Here is an 18,993-nt window from a genome sequence, read left to right on the forward strand (position 1 = left end):
CGCATTGGTACATACTCTGCAGCACAGGGGTGACACAAACCCTCCATTGTTGTAACTGCCCTCAAACGGGTGCTTTTGGCAAAACTGCCATCTTGCCTGGTCGCACGTCATAGAAAACGTCACTTTAAGGTCATGTGACTTTGTTTACATGTCGTTTTGCCGCTTACCGACATATTTCCGTCGTCATAACGCCAAAAAAGCAATTTGCCAGCGTAAGCTATGCACTGCTTCTTCCGCCAACATGGAACCCAAGGGACCCCATTTCTCCTTAGTTTAAGTACATCGCATCGGCTCAGTGCGTCTTAAAGCGCCGTCGTCATCACATCGTTGGAAGTCGTCAACAATACGATGTCTTATATGCAAAACTGTGCGTTTTACTGTGAGATCATCGGATAAAAATAATTACCTAGATGGAAAGACATCCAAAACATTGCGTAGAAACAACAACCGCATTGTTTACAAAAGGTTTGGCCGCAGATCACGGGCACCGCCATCTTTAAGGTCACGTGTGCCTCGACGTTTGCTGTGACGTGCGACCAGGACCTGTCCAGGATGCATTGCGTTCGCCCAGCGCGCTTTCGTCTACGGAGCAATACATTGGATGCCACCCCTGTACTCTGCATCCGCGTCCGCGGGTACCTGAGGAGGACTGGCGCAACCGCGCAACGGGCAACGGTCACTGTTCAAACTTGATCGCTCGCGTTCGGTTTGTTGCTGGGAGCTCACGCTACAAAAGTTTAGTAAGTTTATTTCTTCCCCCGCGTCGCGAGTATTTTGTCTTGCAATCTTTTGGGTCAACGAGGCAGTTCCTGCATACTGTCCAACGCAATGAACGATGGCGTAACAACCAGCCCTGTAGCATGGACGGCAGGGAGGCAACGTCCCTTTGTTCTCAGGACTTCAGGTTTCGGGTGAGTTTTCTCTCTTTCTTGTCGTTCGCTTTCATATTAGTCCCTGTTTGTGTTCAAAATCCCATGCGGTAGAGCTGTGGAGCACGGCAGCTGAATATCGTTTTCTTTGTCTGCAGAATGTGGTTGCGCATGAGTTACGTTCACAATGGAAATGTGGGACTGAAATAAATCTGTGATAATAAGATTCGATCATTTGATTACGTTCAACGCTGTCTCTGTTGCAGGGCATTCCTTTGGTAGGCGTCACCATTTGAAAGTCGGCTTCAGTTAACACTTTTGTGTATTGCGGGCAAGCCCACTTCAAGGAACGCGGAGCGTTGATGAAATCTTCGTTTCCTCGCTGTTTAGCGTGATTTTGCTGATTTTTCTCAATTTTTGGTACTAACCAAGTTGATGATGTCTTGGATTAGTGTAATGAAGTTAGGTTAGATAAATTGGGCCATGGCAGCTTGCTTTGCCCCCAAAGCCACTTCGATAATGCAGTTGGGAGGGCGAGGCAAGCTGCAATAGCCGCACTAATCTAACGTAACTGATCACTAAACAAAGCCTATGATGTCTTGGTTAGTTTAGTGAAGTTAGGTTAGATTAACAGGGCCATGGCAGCTTGCGTTGCTCCCAAAGCCGCTTCGATAATGCAGTTGGGAGAGCGAGGCAAGCTGCAATAGCCGCACTAATCTAACGTAACTGATCACTAAACAAAGCCTATGATGTCTTGGTTAGTTTAGTGAAGTTAGGTTAGATTAACAGGGCCATGGCAGCTTGCGTTGCTCCCAAAGCCGCTTCGATAATGCAGTTGGGAGAGCGAGGCAAGCTGCAATAGCCGCACTAATCTAACGTAACTGATCACTAAACAAAGCCTATGATGTCTTGGTTAGTTTAGTGAAGTTAGGTTAGATTAACAGGGCCATGGCAGCTTGTGTTGCTCCCAAAGCCGCTTCGATAATGCAGTTGGGAGAGCGAGGCAAGCTGCAATAGCCGCACTAAACTAACCTAACTGACCACTAAACAAAGCCTATGATGTCTTGGTTAGTTTAGTGAAGTTAGGTTAGATTAACAGGGCCATGGCAGCTTGCGTTGCTCCCAAAGCCGCTTCGATAATGCAGTTGGGAGAGCGAGGCAAGCTGCAATAGCCGCACTAATCTAACGTAACTGATCACTAAACAAAGCCTATGATGTCTTGGTTAGTTTAGTGAAGTTAGGTTAGATTAACAGGGCCATGGCAGCTTGCGTTGCTCCCAAAGCCGCTTCGATAATGCAGTTGGGAGAGCGAGGCAAGCTGCAATAGCCGCACTAAACTAACCCAACTGACCACTAAACAAAGCCTATGATGTCTTGGTTAGTTTAGTGAAGTTAGGTTAGATTAACAGGGCCATGGCAGCTTGCGTTGCTCCCAAAGCCGCTTCGATAATGCAGTTGGGAGAGCGAGGCAAGCTGCAATAGCCGCACTAAACTAACCTAACTGACCACTAAACAAAGCCTATGATGTCTTAGGTTAGATTGGTGAAGTTAGGTTAGATTAATAGGGCCATGGCAGCTGCTTCGATAGTTGCTTGAGGTTGGGAGGGAGATTGAAGCTGCCACAGCCGCACTGATCTAACCTAATTTATTACTGAATGTCTATGATATCAGGTTGAATTTGGCTTTCCCGCAACACAAATAAATGAATGGAAAAGTTCCGCAAAATTTACAAACATACAATTCCGCAAAAATAAGCGTTCGTTGAACTGGGCTTTTCCGCAATACAAGAAAGTACTGGGTGAAGCCAACTTTGAAATGGTGACGCCCACCAAAGGAAGGCCCAACTTTCGTTTCCGTGCATTTTCCGCTGGAATCTTGTGGTACACATCGTTCCTTGTCGATAGAGCACACATGGTTTATTTCCGAACATTACAGTAGATATCTGCATCGCTGTCAGGTGAAGCTTTGTTCAATTTCGGCAGGAAATGAACTTTTTTTGCGTACACAAACCTCGCAAGGCCGCAACAAACGCCGTCGCCGCGCGATATGGTTGTGAGGAGAACAAACAGTGGGCGCTGACCGCGCTGACAGTATTTTGGGATACTGTTTCTTCTATATTTTGAGAATTGTCCCAGTAATTCCTGTGATTCTAAAAGTAGTGCTTATTGGAGATTAGCAGCCGGTCATAAGTTCATTGTGTATTACTTAGGTATCACGTGACGGGAGTACCCCCATCATGACTTTTTTAGCTGTTGCGAGGCGCAACCTACCTTCTGATTTAATTTTTCTAATATATGCTGTGTAATAATTAACGCGCTTTGAGTGCTTAGGCTCTACGTGAGGCATCACACAGGCGAACACTACCAGGTCTCACATAGAAACAGGGGGGGGGGGCAAATTTCAGTTTGCAGTTCCTTTAAACGTTTCTTCGTTAAACTTTTAAACGTTTGTCCTTTTGATTGAGTATTGTTTCCGCAGATGATATTTCTCGCTTGCTTAGATAATGTTTGTTTAAAACCAGTTTGCACTGATATTGACGTCTATTCCTAGATTTTTTGCTTGCTACTGTTTGCTTTTGATAGAATTCTTATGGTGTTATTGAGAATTGAATAACGCTAACATCTATTTGCGATAGTTGATCGATAAAAAATTTCGCTTCTGTGAACCAGTCCTAAGAATATTTCCCTTTGGAGGAAAGAATGCGAAAGAGAGAGAGAGAGAGAGTTCCCCACCCCACAGATTGACAAAGGACGTTTGGTTCCTTCGCTTTTGGCTGTATAGAGGGAGAGGGAAAGAGTGACCCCGACCAGGCTCAAGTAGCAAAGATTGGCTGTACCGTGTAAAGCTTGGCTGTACTCTGCTTGTTGGATACCTCTGTCAAGGTAATGTTTATAGCGCCTGAGTAGACGAAAATTGTATATTGTTCGACTAGATTAGGTCGCAAGGATGGTTTTATGATAGTTCAAAAGATAGATTACTTCCATTTCAATTGATTACATTTGTAATGTTTCTTGTCTGATAGTTTGTTTCGATATTATTTTCCTGCATGTGGTTGTTGTTTACACGTTGGCAGATGCGCCGTTTAGAGTGTTTCCCTGCTATTCAGTGTTAAGACCGTGCATGTTTATCGTTTTGATAGATTGTTTCTAAATTATTTTCTCCTTTGTGTACCTCTTGTTTACGTGGATTGGTTTGGCTCTCTATTAGCTGTTGATCGTGTTTCTCAATATTTCCTTGCATGTATCTATTGTTTACGTGTGGATGATGCGCCGTTCAAAGTCTTTCTCTGCTATTCAGCGTTAGCTCTGTGCTAGTCGCTGTATTAAAATCGTCATGTTTCTCGTTTTGATAGATTGTTTTTCAATTATTTTCTTGTACGTATCTCTTGTTTGGTTGATGCATGGGTTTGGCGCTCTATTAGCTGTTGATCGTTTTTCTTGTTATTTCCTTGCATGTGTGCTGTTCACGTCATAAGAAATTGATTAGTTGTGTCGTATTGGAATTTCCAATTTAGCTTCCCATATTCTTTATTATGTGTGTTGTGTTTCTCCCCTTTCATGTTTATGGTTGTGTTTTTCTTCTTCACAGAGTGTCACAACATAATTCCTGCCACTATTGGCTTTAATATATTTAATCTGGTACTCATGTATTGTGTATGGCTATCCTTTGTATAACTATACTTGCATGTAAAACGTCCACCGCGAAGCTGTTGTTAGCGGAAAAAAAAATTACGAATGAAGTCGGCTCAGGGTGAAAATCGTGAATCAAGTCGGCCCAAGTGTGACGGCTGCAACACTTGGTTGGGTTGCCGGTGCGCATGTTCCTACTTGTATGAAAAGCGACCACCGCGGAACTGCTGTGGCGGAAAAATTACGAATGAATTCGATCCAGGTGTTGTCAGTGTGCATGCCCCAACTTGCGTGTAAACCGCCTACCGCAAAGTCTGAAAGAAGTATGAAAGAAGTCAGCCCAGGCAGAAAAATTCCCAAAGAAGTCGGCACAGGTGTGACAGTATCATAGCCTGGTTGGGATGCCAGTGTGCATGTCCCTACTTGTATGTAAACCATTCACGCACCGCCTGAAAAAATTGCAAGCGAAGACGGCCCAGGCGGAAAAAATTGTCAAAGAAGTCGGCCAGGTGAAAAAAAATACAGAACGATAAGGGTACGTGCAGCCCTCCGGCTCGCTGGTATGCACTCGGACAGCTCCTCACCGGCGCACCACGCACCGCGCGCTGGAAAGAACAAATCGTGAGAGAAGTCGGCCCAGGTTGAAGAATGCCCGACGGTAAACGAAGGCTTTCCGCCAACTGTACCGATGACTTCATAAGAATCTGATTAATTGTGCCATAATGAAATATTAGCTATTGTGCTTGAAGTTACGTGCATCTATCAGATCTTCGTAATTAAAACTCCTCTATGGTGCTCACATAAAATAATGTTAGACTTTTTATAATAAAACTTGCAATTTTGATTGTAATCGTATTGATTAAAAATATCTTCTTTGTTTATTTTAGCTCTGATTAATTGAAAACTTGTGTGATTACCGTTAATAAAAAATAATGTGCATGATGTGTGATACCCCTTCAATAATATAGCATCATACCTGTAATAAGTATAACCTTTGTTACATGTATGGTATTGTGTTTCTTCTGCATCAGGTTTTGGGCTTGGTTTTTCTCCTTCACACAGAGTCACAACATAATTCCCGACACTAATGACTTTAATAAATATATTTTCACTTGTACTTTTGTGTGTGACAATCCTTTGTATGTCTATACTTGCATGTAAACCCCCCACCACGCAGTTGTTGTAGCGGGTAAAAATACAAATGAAGTCGGCCCAGGCTAAAAAATGTACGAGGGTAAGCGCGCACGCAGCCCTCCGGTAAGCGCCTCCACCCGGGCGCAGCCCACAGGGCGCGGGAAAAAAATACGCGAGTGAAGTCGGCCCAGGGGTCAATAAACGCGCCTATAACTCTCATCGACGCTTACGCCCAACATAATATCACTGCTCACGTAGCGTTAAAGAGGAGTTATTCATTTCGGACATTGCGTTTTTTGCTTGACATGCTGCTGCCATTCTTACTGGAGATTAGGGATGGGCCAACCGAATCCGCGAATCCTCAGATCCTAGGCAGGGATTCGAGGCTCACGAATCCGAATCCCCGTGCCCAAAACGGCGAATCGAATCTTTCGAATGCCCTAACCCCGTTCGTTTTTTTTTGTTTTTTTTTTAATTGTTGCTTTGAGAATCCGCTGAACGTCTGGTTAGCCTGATCCGGGACGCGTCAGAAACACAGCATAAAGCCCCGACATTACAAGTTCAAGATTAACGTCATTTTGCGGTTGAATCTTTCTTAGCTCTATGAGAACAACTCAGACACGATGACACTACTCAGTCGATGAATAACATGTTAAATAAATTACATTTAAGTACTAGTATCTGGGTGCGTTTTCTCCTGAAAGTGAAATATTATTTAGTTTGGTTTTCATTGCACAAATATATCAAATTCTGCTTGAAAACACTTTCGGTAGAAGTGTTTTTTGCCCCTGGGTCTTCTTTTAAAGAAATGGTTCGAAAGATTCGAGATTCGCAGAACATTCCACGGAATCGGACTCTGGAAAATTCTGGATTTTTCCGATCTCTACTGGAGATATAACCATCGACATTTTTGCTCGAGTGAAACAAACGATCCGAGTGTCGAGCATAGGACATAGGAGCCGCGATTTCGCTGAAACGACCACAGGCTCTAAATTGTTTCCTTTTGTTCCGCGGCTATGGCGGATGGCGGCTGTTTGCATCAGCTCTGCCAGCTGGTTTTATTTGTCTGTCTTGAAAACACAATTTTTCACACGATTAGAGTGAAAGAGTGCAAACAAGATGCTGAATGGTGCTGGTGAATGGTGAACACCTTTTTTTAAATTTCCCCTTCTGGGGTTAACAAAGGTGTATTTCTCTGAACTCCTTTTTCAAATTCAAATTCGTTTATTTACCATTGTACAATGGACGGAGCCACGGAAAAAGCTGCATCAAGCAACTTGACGAGTCCATGGCCTCCGAAGTTGGTGGCAGTTGTGTCAAGGGGAAAACAAGTATAGACTAAAAAATCTGTCCACTTAACAAAGACACAATATCAATGGGCGCATCTATACATTTCCATGTAATAAACCACTCACCACTATAAACCAGCAAACACTGACACTGCCATAATGAATAACAGCATAGTGGAAGATTACCCCCCCCCCCATAATAAGCATTAAATTTCACCAAACAAGTTTATATTAACCACATTTTAGCTTGTAGCTGTTGAAAGGAAATTCCAAATAAATCAACATTAAGGGTGGGTAGCCTATTTAGAGCGCGGGGCAACGTGTTCCTTATACTATGCAGCCCGTATGAAGTACGAGGGGTTAGTACCTTCCAGTGTTCCGCGTACCTGCTGGGCTATGCATCTATTTTAGGTAGAAGACCAGCTAGCATACATAAATTGTCAGTATTCTTTAAAATTTCTTTCCTATAACACTGCAAAAGCCGCATGTTATATAATTCTGATATTCTAATTATATTGTATTTCGGAAAGAGCTCCCGTGTGTGAGCTGTATAGCTCACCGCCCTTTTTTGTAAGCCAAGAATAGTGTCGATGGTATGTGAAGTAGTCGTGCCCCACACCAAGCTACCATAACTCAAGTACGAAACAGAGTATTATAGAGCAACAACTTAACTCCAACAGGTAGCAGATAACGGTAACGACTAATAATTCCGGCAACCCGAGCCAGCTTAGTAGCCAGCGATTTTGCATGGTCGTCCCAACTCAGCTGACTATTAAAAATAATGCCTAATGCCTTGATATTTTGAACAAACTCAATCTTGTCAGGGCCTAAATTCAGGTGGTGTGGCACTACTACCCGTTTGTTTTTCGGTTTGAACATCATAGGACACATTTTGAAACACAGATATTACACTTTTCACTACAGTCCATGAAGTAGAAAAATATATATATTCCACGAAACAGCTTTTTTGTGATAACGTCTTTCAGCGCGGGTCAGCGTGTGGGATCGTTTTAGTATCCCAAGTAGCGTCTGAGACCGGAATCGCTCTGCATGAAGCATTCGTATCTACGTGTATTTCGCCGTTAAATCAATCTGGTGACTGGTGACATATGAATGGTAGTATAATTGTATATGCATCATTATTGATTTATTAACACTCCGAAAGCAATGCACTACAGAGGGGGAATGGTCGTTACTTATAATTCGATCGAACATATCAGTATTCATACAAAACCGTGTCGATGCAAGGTGATCTCACTCCACACTTGTTCTGATGGAATTAAACATATTGTTACATGCATATTAAGAGGAAAGGTACGACAATTACGATAATGAGTTTCGTTTCCGTTAACGTTTCCAGGCTCGAATTTCGTTTTGGTTTCCGGTAAATGTAACGAATATGTTTTTGTTTCCGCCCCTGTTTTCGTTTCCTGCGGAATTTGGATATTTCACGTTTCCGTTTCCGGTAACCAACTCTGTTTGAATGACCTTTCGTTCGATGTTTGCGGATAAAAGAGATCACGCATGTACTAAAATAGAAAGTGTATTCAAGCGCTAAGTGAAATTCCTAAGTCACACCGAAAGCAGAATGGTATATCGGAAGAGTGCACGTGTCACCCTTTTACATCTGAAAGGTGAAAGCTGTTCAGTTTGGTATCTCAAGTGGACTTAACTGACGATTATGGGTACCGGTGCGGCTACAGCGGGAACTTGGGGACCATCTGCCGCCAGCGCGGTTCCACTGATTTCACCAAAGTAGAACGAGTGATCCCATCTTGGAACCCAGCTGGAACCCATTGAGCTATTTGAGAAGTGAAGTGGGACCAAAGCTCGGGCCATCCATATTGAACTAAAACCAATTTTCATCCGACTAAAGAGTTTTGCCTGGGCTAGCAGGGTCGCGCAAAAGTGACACAAAACACGTTGAGCATGTTGTCTCAGTGCAGAGTGCTGGGACAAAGCTGTTAGATGCGGTAGCAGCCGACGTTAGAACTAAAGTATCATTAGAATAATCACGCTGTGCTTTCAAGTCGCCTATTTTTCGATACAAAAAAAATGTCTTGCATTGCGTTACTGTTGTTCTCCGATAACGTATTCACCGTATAGAACTTACCGTTGTCCTCCTCTTAGGACATTCATATCTGGTTTGTAAACACATTAAAAAGAAAGAGCCGGGTCGAATAGAAAGATCGAAAAACTCGATATGTGATTGCCTCTCGAGTACAAGTTCGTTTAATTGCTTGAGTTCTCGAGTTGCAATTATTAATTTTAGAATGTAGCTACTTAGAAACAGTGAAGGGTGAACTTCAATACCTAAATTAAACTTTTGAAACTTGACCGCCCAACATGCTCCTAGCCAACAACAGTCGACAGTGAAATCCTTCCCTCCCATCATTTGTGGAAAACGGGTGAGCCAGCATTTTGTGAGTCATATGTGCAGCTCTGCTAATCGCCATACACACACACAAAAAAGCGTGCTTTCCAAAAGTGTGTGGAATGGCTGGCTTTCACCATGTTTAACCTGTTCACCTGCTTTAAGACTACTGCGAGGGCCAATAAGTACACCGCCAGCAGCAGAATGTCTTAAAGGAGCAGTCTAGAGGTACACAACTTTGTTTCTGTTTTTGGTCGGTATGGAATGTTAGGCGGCCGAGAACAGTTTTCCCACAATTAGTGCAACCGTACCGAAATTGGGACGCCTGCAATAGCTCTCTGAACCTCCCGTGTGCGAAACACCCTCCTTCGCCTTCACGATAGCCACGTGATGTGCGCCACCACGCGTGTCACTCTGTGACGCGAGTGGTAGGGACGCTCTTCATTGGACCTGGGATCACATGATCCAAGTGAGCAACACCGCGCAGGCTGGAGCGTCTGCTACCGCTTCGGAGACGCCATGCGTTCTCCGGCTGCGTGATGCCCGAAACGGAGGGTTTGCAGGTTGTCAACGACACAACCACATTTTTTTGGGACCGCAGACAACTCGGGAAGAACGAGTGGGGCAGCCCGAAATTAACTGGTCTTGTACAGCGAAAGCCCCGTGCTTCCCGACAGTGTGCAGCCCCTCCGACCGTTTTCACCGCACAGTTGGTTCAATGGCTAACAGGTGGGGCCACAATACCGCCGTTATCTCTTGCTTTCTGCTACTGTGAATTATGAGATTGCACAGAAGCCACGGATATACTACTCTTGTGACTCCGACCTTATTGTGTCATGCTGCATATATGCTTTGTTTCCTTTTCTTTTTAGAAAACGTGATATGAATCATATTAAGGATATAAGTCAACAAGAAGCCGCTCGCAATGTTCGTAGCAGACGGTTTTTCCTACCAACGAATGAGGGGGCTCTCTACCACAAACGTCACACTTAGCGTGGGTGATTTGAGAGGGTGGGTGGGCGATTTTGGCAAATTATTTGCGCCGTGGTGAAACAACTTTGGAGAAAAATATTTTGGAGTAATGCCTTTCACATACTGGTTTACAAGATGACAGCAGTTTTTTGCCATGTTAGATACCACTTTAATGCTCTTTTAAGAGTGTAGAAGAGCAGCTTCATATCATAGCTTCCGCCGTGGTAGAAAAGGACAACACTGTGGCTGCATTTGTGCTCCAAGCCCTTCCTTTCACATACATGCATTGTCCACCGAAGCACTCACAAACGTCATCGTGCCTCCTCACTTGATAGTACCACCGGGCATTGGTGACGTCTGACGTGTTAGTGGTGCCCATGAATTATGTACGCGTGCAATTATTTTTTTAATCAGCTTTTTCACGCGAGAAATTCGAAAAAGTTACAAATGTCAAATACTTCTCCGATAAGTAACTGATAACTCTGAAAGGCAATGGAGCTTCGGCTCGGTCACTGACAAATATATTCCTTGAATTTCATCTGTGCAGTGAAGTCCCGAGTGCTGGAGACCTTGGTGGCTGGAGAGGCGCTCATCTCGACATCTCTTTTCTTCTTCATCGAGTACGCCTACACCCGTTCGGTTGAAGTCACTCTTGCAAGTAAGAGCAAGTGAGATTTATTTCGGGAGGAGCGTTTAGCTGAGCAGTAGCTCTCGAACAGAACTCGTCAAAAGGAAAACGTATGACCTACTTGACAAAACGTGACGTTTTGTTTTACACTAATAGAGAGTGGGTAGAATTCGAGGTAACTCGCACGACTACAGGGTAGTTCCTAGCGCCCTTTTGGAGCAATTTCAGTTTGACGCAGACCTACGTTTTAGAACATGAAAAAAGGGTGCTCTAGCGGTCTTGTAAGTTTGAGCTGTGGATCGGGTTGGAAAGTCCATCTCAGACCTTTAAGTTCTACGTTTCTACGTAAGAATTTCTATGTACAAGGTTTCCTAATTTCCATTTTTTTCACAGTACTATTATAAACATATACGCACACGCACATTACACGTCATTTCATTAATCAGTATTATTTGCTCCTCAAGTGCGGTACACTGAGCAGGAACTTAGTTCTGATGTCAATTTTGAAGGCTTAGAATATTTAGGCACATAACCGTTCGCAAATTCATATTAATCGAAAACCGATGGTGAATATGAGAGCGGCATGTGTTGTTTTTTATTAGGTTGTGCACGGGGAACATAACTGTTAGCGTGACATGTACCCCCTGTTTTATCCCTACCCATTTCGCAGGCATTCCCGTGTCCTTCTTGCGGTTTTTGCTAGGCAGCTCTCTGCTAGGCAAAGCAATTGGTCACCTGGTGTCCTACATGCACGCTCAGTTCCACAACGAAGCGACGCTCCTCTGCAGCATCTCTATAGCGGCAGTCTATCTTACTTACTTCATTGCAAACTTCTTTATGTTTGGCGGTGGAACACTCGGTGTGATCGCCTTGGGACTCACCATCAAAGCCTATTCTACATCCACCGCACTTTCCGAAGACGCACCTTTCCTGAGGTACGTGTCGCTTCAGTCATCCTTAGTCGCGCTTCAAACTAGTTACCTTCTAATGAAACGCCTGAATAATGAACATCACTGGAGAAAGAATTTCATGTGTGATATGCTAGGGGTTCGACACTGAACATAACATGGCAGCGCAGCAAATATTACGCGGCGGCGCGTGAGAATCTGGGGGTTGGCGACGATTTCAAAGAAACAACACCATTGACCATGACACGGGAGTTAGTGACGAAGCACAGCAAAGTGATGCATTTATCAAGCGGTATGAAATAACGAGAAAATGAAATAATAATAAGAAAATGAAAATATGAAATAATAAGTTGAGCATCGAGCCCTCTTAAAGGGATGGCCTAGTAGACTGATGTACTCAGATGAGAATATCATTCTATTCTGCGTCTTTCATAATGCAAAACTGCGAGTTCTCATGCCGCCAAAAGGCCATTGTGATAAATGGGGTAATTAAATTGATTCGCCAGATGTGCTGGCAACAACAATGTCCGCCATTTCCCCACAAAATAAACTCTTCAATGAGAAAGTTTGTATGCTGTAAAGTAAAACGTTCGTAACATGTTTATGTCAAGCAGATTTCTTCCAACAAATGTGGTGACTGCATATGTGCGGATTTCTGCAATATCCGTTCAGGTGCGTATTTGCATACATTTATTTCAACTTACGTGGTTACGGGTGCGGTCGCGGATGCCGTGTTCGGCATCCATTATCGGCATCCCTATCATTCGGCACGGCGTTTCGCACGGGGCTAGTTCCATCTCAAATCGAACAATCCGGTACACTTGATGTCTCGAATGAACGGGAAAAAAATATATGTTGAAGCCATCGGTGAGTTAGGAGAAATAAACGCTTTCCAAATTCTCTGCGCTGCGCGGTTCGGGAAGTAGGAGAGGAGGAAAAAACTGCCTCTCATAAGACGATGTCGTCGCGCGCGGGTTTGACCGTTCGCTACAAGGCTATTTCTTGTCGCATTATAGAAATTTCTTGATCTGGCTTTAGACCACTTAGGGCACAATAGGATCCTGCGTTGGCAGTGCTGTACCGGTTTTTGTTGGTGTGCAAAAAAATATCAAAGTTGACTCAAAGTGCCGAAAAACACCATATTCACTGCAGCTTTGCGGACGATGTACAAAACGGATAAGATTGAGCTTTATGCCGTTTAATTTGTTATTCATGTGGCTGTCGAGTGATATATAATTTGTTGCTCTACTCTGTCAGGAACGTAAGCGATACCTCTTTCAGTAACACCATACCACCGAAAAATGACGAATTTCTGAAGCCTTTATCTAAAAAACCCCACCAAAAACTTGCCTCGAAAATTTTATATGTTGTAGGTAGTTCCTTAGACTATGCACAGAAGAAAAATCAAAAGTCGGACTTTATCGGTAGGCGCACTGTGAATTTTTTGCCAGCCCTATACGCGGAGCGCATTCAAGCCGTGGCACCGTGTCCCGCGTGTTGCAAAATCGAATTTTCCAAAGGGTCTTTCAACTTCTGTCTTCACATAAAAAGTAATTGCTATCATTTGAAACCGTTCTGAGCGCTTGCGTTCAAAATAGTGTTGTAATCGCTGAATGTAGATTGTGGAGCAACCATATGTGCTAACATTTTTTGCGGGATGACACACATGCATTGCAAGTGCTGGGAGCCCGTGAAGAACAGAATGCTTTAGAATACTTTTGTGTCTTTATAAGAGGTATATTTGTCCACGGTGATCATATCGAAGCATATTTACAGTACACAGAATAACAACAACTTGACAGCGAAGAAGACAAGGTGACGAAGCTAAGAAGGTAACGAAAGTTATGCAGAGCATTCCAGGTGGATGAGAGTGCTCGTGTCATGAACTGCTTTAGGCCGTTGTGGAAGCCACTTTCCTTAATGTTACTTTTGATGGCAGGTTCTTGTCAGATTTTCTTTCAAATGTGGGCAACATTGCTGCGTGTTGTGATTCAGCCACCTTTGCTGTGAAGTACTTGAAGCAGCTTCTGCATAGCTGGCCCATTTCTGTTACGCCTTCGGCTTGATCTGCTGGAACCACAGTCTTTATGGCAGCTACGCCGATCTCCGAAGCAAAGCGAAAATCCTTTGTCTATAGCACTTTTTTCTTGTGTATGAGGCGGTATATATATATATTCAGCGAAATCCACACGATCAGCACTGTCCTGAGGCAACTCCCTTCCTACATCTCTACCGGTTCGCTGGATTTCTACCCATCTATGTACAACAAAGAGGCCATTCAGGTAGGTGTGATACCAGGACGACACACTACAGTAATGCAAATGTCGTCGCACACTCTGTATAAGGGCACTCCATGCACTTCTGTAGTCGAGAAGTGAGTGAAGCGTCTTCTGTGTGTAGGCGAAACTTTGCGCAAGGTGTCTTCAAGGAGTAAATGCGATCAGGACCTTCCCATGGTGGCAGCATGTCGAACCGAATAACATATTGGACTGCGGCGCCAGTCGAGCTGTTTCGGCAAGGTTCATAAAAGGCACCATGAATTAGCCTTGAGTGTGTGCGTATGACACTACAACATTTTCCTCAGTGCAATTTCCCCCGTCCGAGGTCATGGGGCCGTAGGAATTAAAGGAAATGTTTCAAATAATACTGGAAGTCACTGCGTCCCTCCTGCCATAATGCGTACAGTAAATATGCTTGTTTAAAATAACCCTGAACAGATATGCCTCTTACAAAGATGTAAAATCATTCTGTTCTTCCCCGGCTCCCAGCACTTGCAATGCATGTGTGACATCCCGCAAAAAATGCGAGCACATCTGGTTGCTCTACAATCTAGATTCAGCGACTATGAACAGCATTGTTATGAACGCAAACGCTCAGAACCTTGAAAAGGAAACCTTGGAACCTCAGAATGGTTTCAAATGACAGCAATTACTTTTTATATGAAGACAGAAGTTGAAAGTCCCTTTAGAAAATTTGATTTTGCAACACGCGGGACACGGTGCCTCCGCTTGATAGGGCTGGCAAAAAATTCACAGTGCGCCTACCGATCAAGTCCGAATTTTGATTTTGCTTCTCTGCATAGTCTAAGGAACTACCTACAACATATAAAATTTTCGAGGAAAGTTTTTGGTGGGGTTTTTTAGATAAAGACTTCCGAAATTCGTCATTTTTCGGTGGCATGGTGCTACTAAAAGAGGTATCGCTTACGTTCCTTACAGAGTAGAGCAAGAAATTATACATCATTGGATAGCCCTATGAATGACAAATTAAACGGCATAAAGCTGAGTCTTATCCGTTTTGTACATCGTCCGCAAAGCTGCAGTGAATATGGTGTTTTTCGGCACTTTGAGTCAACTTTGATATTTTTTTGCAGACAAACAAAAACCGGTACAGCACTGCCAACGAAGGATCCTATTCTGCCCTAAGTGCTCTCAAGCCAGATCAAGAAATTACTATAATGCGAGAAGAAATGGCCTTGTAGCGAACGCTCAAACCCGCTCGCGACGACGTCGCCTTATGAGAGGCAGTTTTTTCCTCCTCTCCTATTTCCCGAACCGCGCAGCGCAGAGAATTCGGAAAGCGTTTATTTCTCCTAACTCACCGATGGCTTCAACATATATTTTTTTCCCGTTCATTCGAGACATCAAGTGTACCAGATTGTTCGATTTGAGATGGAACTAGCCACGGCTCTCTCGTGAGTGTATGCCCTTGCCCTTCCTGCGTCATGAACAAAAATGTGTCAGCGCTCTCAATACTCTGCGTCTGTTAATACGGTATCTTTCTGCAATTTTATCAAATTGTTTCGTTATTCCGAATGAAGCTTACGCAATTGTTAATCTGTAGTACCTGTGAGAATAGTGAATGTTGAGTTCGCTATCGCCATCTAGGACAGAAACTGCTTTGGCATGACGACTGTCTGCCGCAGGTCATCCGCTGGGCCCCGCGGTTGGCTGCATTGGGTTGTATCACGTGATTATGAGAACTAATTGGAATGGTCGATCCTGTTACACCTCACCTCATTGTTGGTAGCAGCATTGTGCTCAAAAGCCTGTAACTTGTCAACTAGGTGGTTAAATGTTGCATGAGTTTGCGAGATGAAACAGAGTTCTTCCAATACATTTTAAATACTAACAATACAAACAAAATGCCAGTAATCTTGAGCAAACTCTTCGTATCATTTCATCTTGGGTCCCACAGGGTATTACCACATCAAAGCGTGCCTGTGCTGGCATGCCATGTTCAGAGATTACTCAGTGTAGGTCGGCTTCATTTCGTAATTGCCGAGCAATGCATGGTGGCGTTGGTAGACCTTTATGGGGTGACAACCCATACATTTTTTAAAAACTTGTTACTTCATCTTTGTGGTTACTATTTTGTTCCTGATACACCATTATGTGAGTGACCACACGACGATAACCGGTATATTTGAACTAGGATGTAAATGTTTCCTATCGTCCGCACAGGTTCTGGAATGGATACCGCTATAGTCTGAGCGTGGTTCTGGCTTTTGTGGCCTCTGTGAGAGTTGGTCGAGAAATTCCCCATCTTCGGGGCTATCAGCCCATTTTTCTCCCGCCTTACTTCTGTATTGTGCGCATGGGCAACAGGTAAGAGTTCCGTTTTACCTGTCCGTGCTGAGACAAAACAGCAGAAATGTGACGATTTTACAACGGTGCTAACAAAGCAATTCTGAAATATCTTTGATGCCGACAGGGTAATTACTGTTGCGGTGCTCTTCCCTGCGCTACGTCGAACTGGGTACCGGCTCACCCCAAAACAAGCCCTGGTGCTTGCATGGATCCACTTGAAGGGCACTCTGATGTTGGTCTTGACGAGCAATAGGTTGACCACTGGCTACACTTATAGCAAGGCCATTAGGGTAAGCCATGGAAGTAGTATAGAATAAAGGCTACTAGCCAAGACTTTTCTCTAATCCAAGAGAAGCCTATTCTAATCCAATTCTAAGGCAAAATCCAGTTCCAATCCAACACAATCCACTTCTAATTCAACACATGCCAATTCTAAGCCATCTGATTGGTCGCCATTAGCTGCGCCCACATCACGTTGATTGGCCCATGCGAAGCCTGCTGATCGTTGATTGGTTGACCATAGCTCCGCTCCTTTATGCTAATTAGTTAGCTTGGCTCTGCCCACTTCACGGCGATTGGCCCATGCAAAGCCTAGTGATCGCTGATTGGTTGACCGTAGCTCCGCCTTTTATGCTAATTACTTGGCTCTGCCCACTTCACGATGACTGGTTGATGCGCACAGCTCTGTCTCTTTATGCTATTAGCCGGCTCTGTTGATTGGTCCGTTCTAAACCTACTTATCACTCTCCATATTTTCCAGACTTCTAGGCCATCTGATTGGTTCCCGATCTAAGCCTACCGATTGGCCCATTCTGAGCCCACTGATTCTCTGACAAGCACGCCGATTGGCCGACTAAGCCTACTGAACATAGCCTTCACTAGCGCCCACCAGATGGTGCACTCAGCAGCTACCCTGTTGCGGCTCTATCTTAGATGTTCAAACTTACCACGTCAGAGCATCACCAGATGGCACAACTCTTCACTAGCTCTGCCTACTGCGCGCCGACTGTCTATTATAAGCCTACAGATTACTTTCCACATTTTCCGACTTTCAAGTCGGGCCCCATTCTAAGCCTACCGATAGCTCGCCTCTTCAAGCTGATTGGTCCACGATAAGCCTACTGAACAGTGATTGGCTAGCCTGCATTTGTCGCTTCTAAGCCAGTCCGGCACCCCTGCTGCTGGCCTGTGGCTTCAGACAAGACACGGCAACTGTTGATTTCAACCTTTATTTGGTGCAATGGCCTCCTCCTATTGGCCCAGCTGTGTCATAGGGCGTGGGTTGGTTCAGTCGCATAAGAGAGATCATTGGTCCATAATTCTATCCCGTCATCTTTTGCACTCATTGGTCACTCAGATCACTCGGTAGATTCCAACTGATATTGGTTCATCGAAGTCCCATCTGCTCATTGTTCATCTCTAGATGAGATAAGTTTTATCAAGGATATTGGAACTTTCCACTCAATTGGTTCACATTTCTATCCGGTCGCTTCAACTCATCTCTTGCGCTTATTGTTAGCTGGTAACTCAGCACCCTCGGTAGACTCCAATAGCTATTGGTTCATCTAATTGAAAGTGGTCACTCCCAACTGGTCATCCACCCGTTTGACTGCAAGCCTCTCCTTGGTCGCGCACGTCTACCCAAGTGCTTATTGCTTCCTATTTCTAGCCAGTCACTTCCACACATTTCTAGAGCTCCCTCATAGGCTCCAACTGCTTTTGGTCACTTCCACTCATCATTAGACCCAACTCCTATTGGTCCATTGAACTGCAAGCCACTCAGTGATCACTCCCTCTAATCTCTAGATAAGATACTATAGGTCTAGCCTATCGGAACATTTACCAGAAGATAAGTTAACGGGGGTCACTGGAACTTTCTACCCAAATGGTTCACAGTTATAGACGGTCACTTCCGCTCATCGCTAGGGCTCCCTCATAGACTCCAAATGCTATTGGCCATGCTAACTGCATGCCACTCACCTCCAAATCACCGCCTGGCTGCTCACTGGTTCACAATTGACCTTTTTCACAACGCTTCTGCAGATGATGTGACGGCGTCAAAGAAGCTTCCCTACATATACAATAGAGGAAGCCAATATGGCGCTGGTTGTATGGTTACTTGAAACTTGCGCCCTCTTTGCAAAGAAGATTGAGGCTGGCGCGCGCCGATCGTGTTTCGCTGGACAGCCGCCACACGAGTGTGAAAAAAAAAATCCTAACTGCATTTGTCACTCATTTCTATCCAACTGCTTTTAGTTCATACTTCTAGTTGGAGAGCCAGCGTTAAAAGGCTAATTCGCTGCTGAACATTAAAAAACATGAATAACACAGCTTACATCAACATGCCGCTGTCTGAAGTCCACACTGCTCACAGCAACTTCGTGATGCTAATGGGAAATATAAAACAATGTGTTCAGGGTACGATGTACACATCTCGAAACACACACTATCCACCTGCATAGTACACGAGTAAAGTTGGCTACATCTGGTTGCATGCTTGCGTTTGATGAAGCCCATCCCTGGGAACAAGCTTAGGGTCGTTTTTTCTCATGTTCTGTTGTTCCCGAGACTTTCTGTCTCCTGAGTGTACAAATGGCTCGC

General features: G+C 44.2%; 1 protein-coding gene across 1 annotated transcript in view; it reads left to right on the forward strand.

Moving 5' to 3' along the window:
• Positions 1–18,993, forward strand: part of LOC135372661 (uncharacterized) — a 260,959-nt gene that overhangs the window by 20,599 nt on the left and 221,367 nt on the right. The window contains exons 2-5 of the mRNA XM_064606160.1: positions 10,815–10,925; positions 11,566–11,830; positions 16,267–16,410; positions 16,517–16,682. Of these exons, the coding sequence (XP_064462230.1) occupies positions 10,815–10,925; positions 11,566–11,830; positions 16,267–16,410; positions 16,517–16,682 (686 nt within the window). The remainder of the gene's footprint in view (positions 1–10,814; positions 10,926–11,565; positions 11,831–16,266; positions 16,411–16,516; positions 16,683–18,993) is intronic.

Source organism: Ornithodoros turicata, unplaced genomic scaffold, assembly GCF_037126465.1.
Source record: "Ornithodoros turicata isolate Travis unplaced genomic scaffold, ASM3712646v1 Chromosome16, whole genome shotgun sequence".
NCBI classification, from domain to species: Eukaryota; Metazoa; Arthropoda; class Arachnida; order Ixodida; family Argasidae; genus Ornithodoros; species Ornithodoros turicata.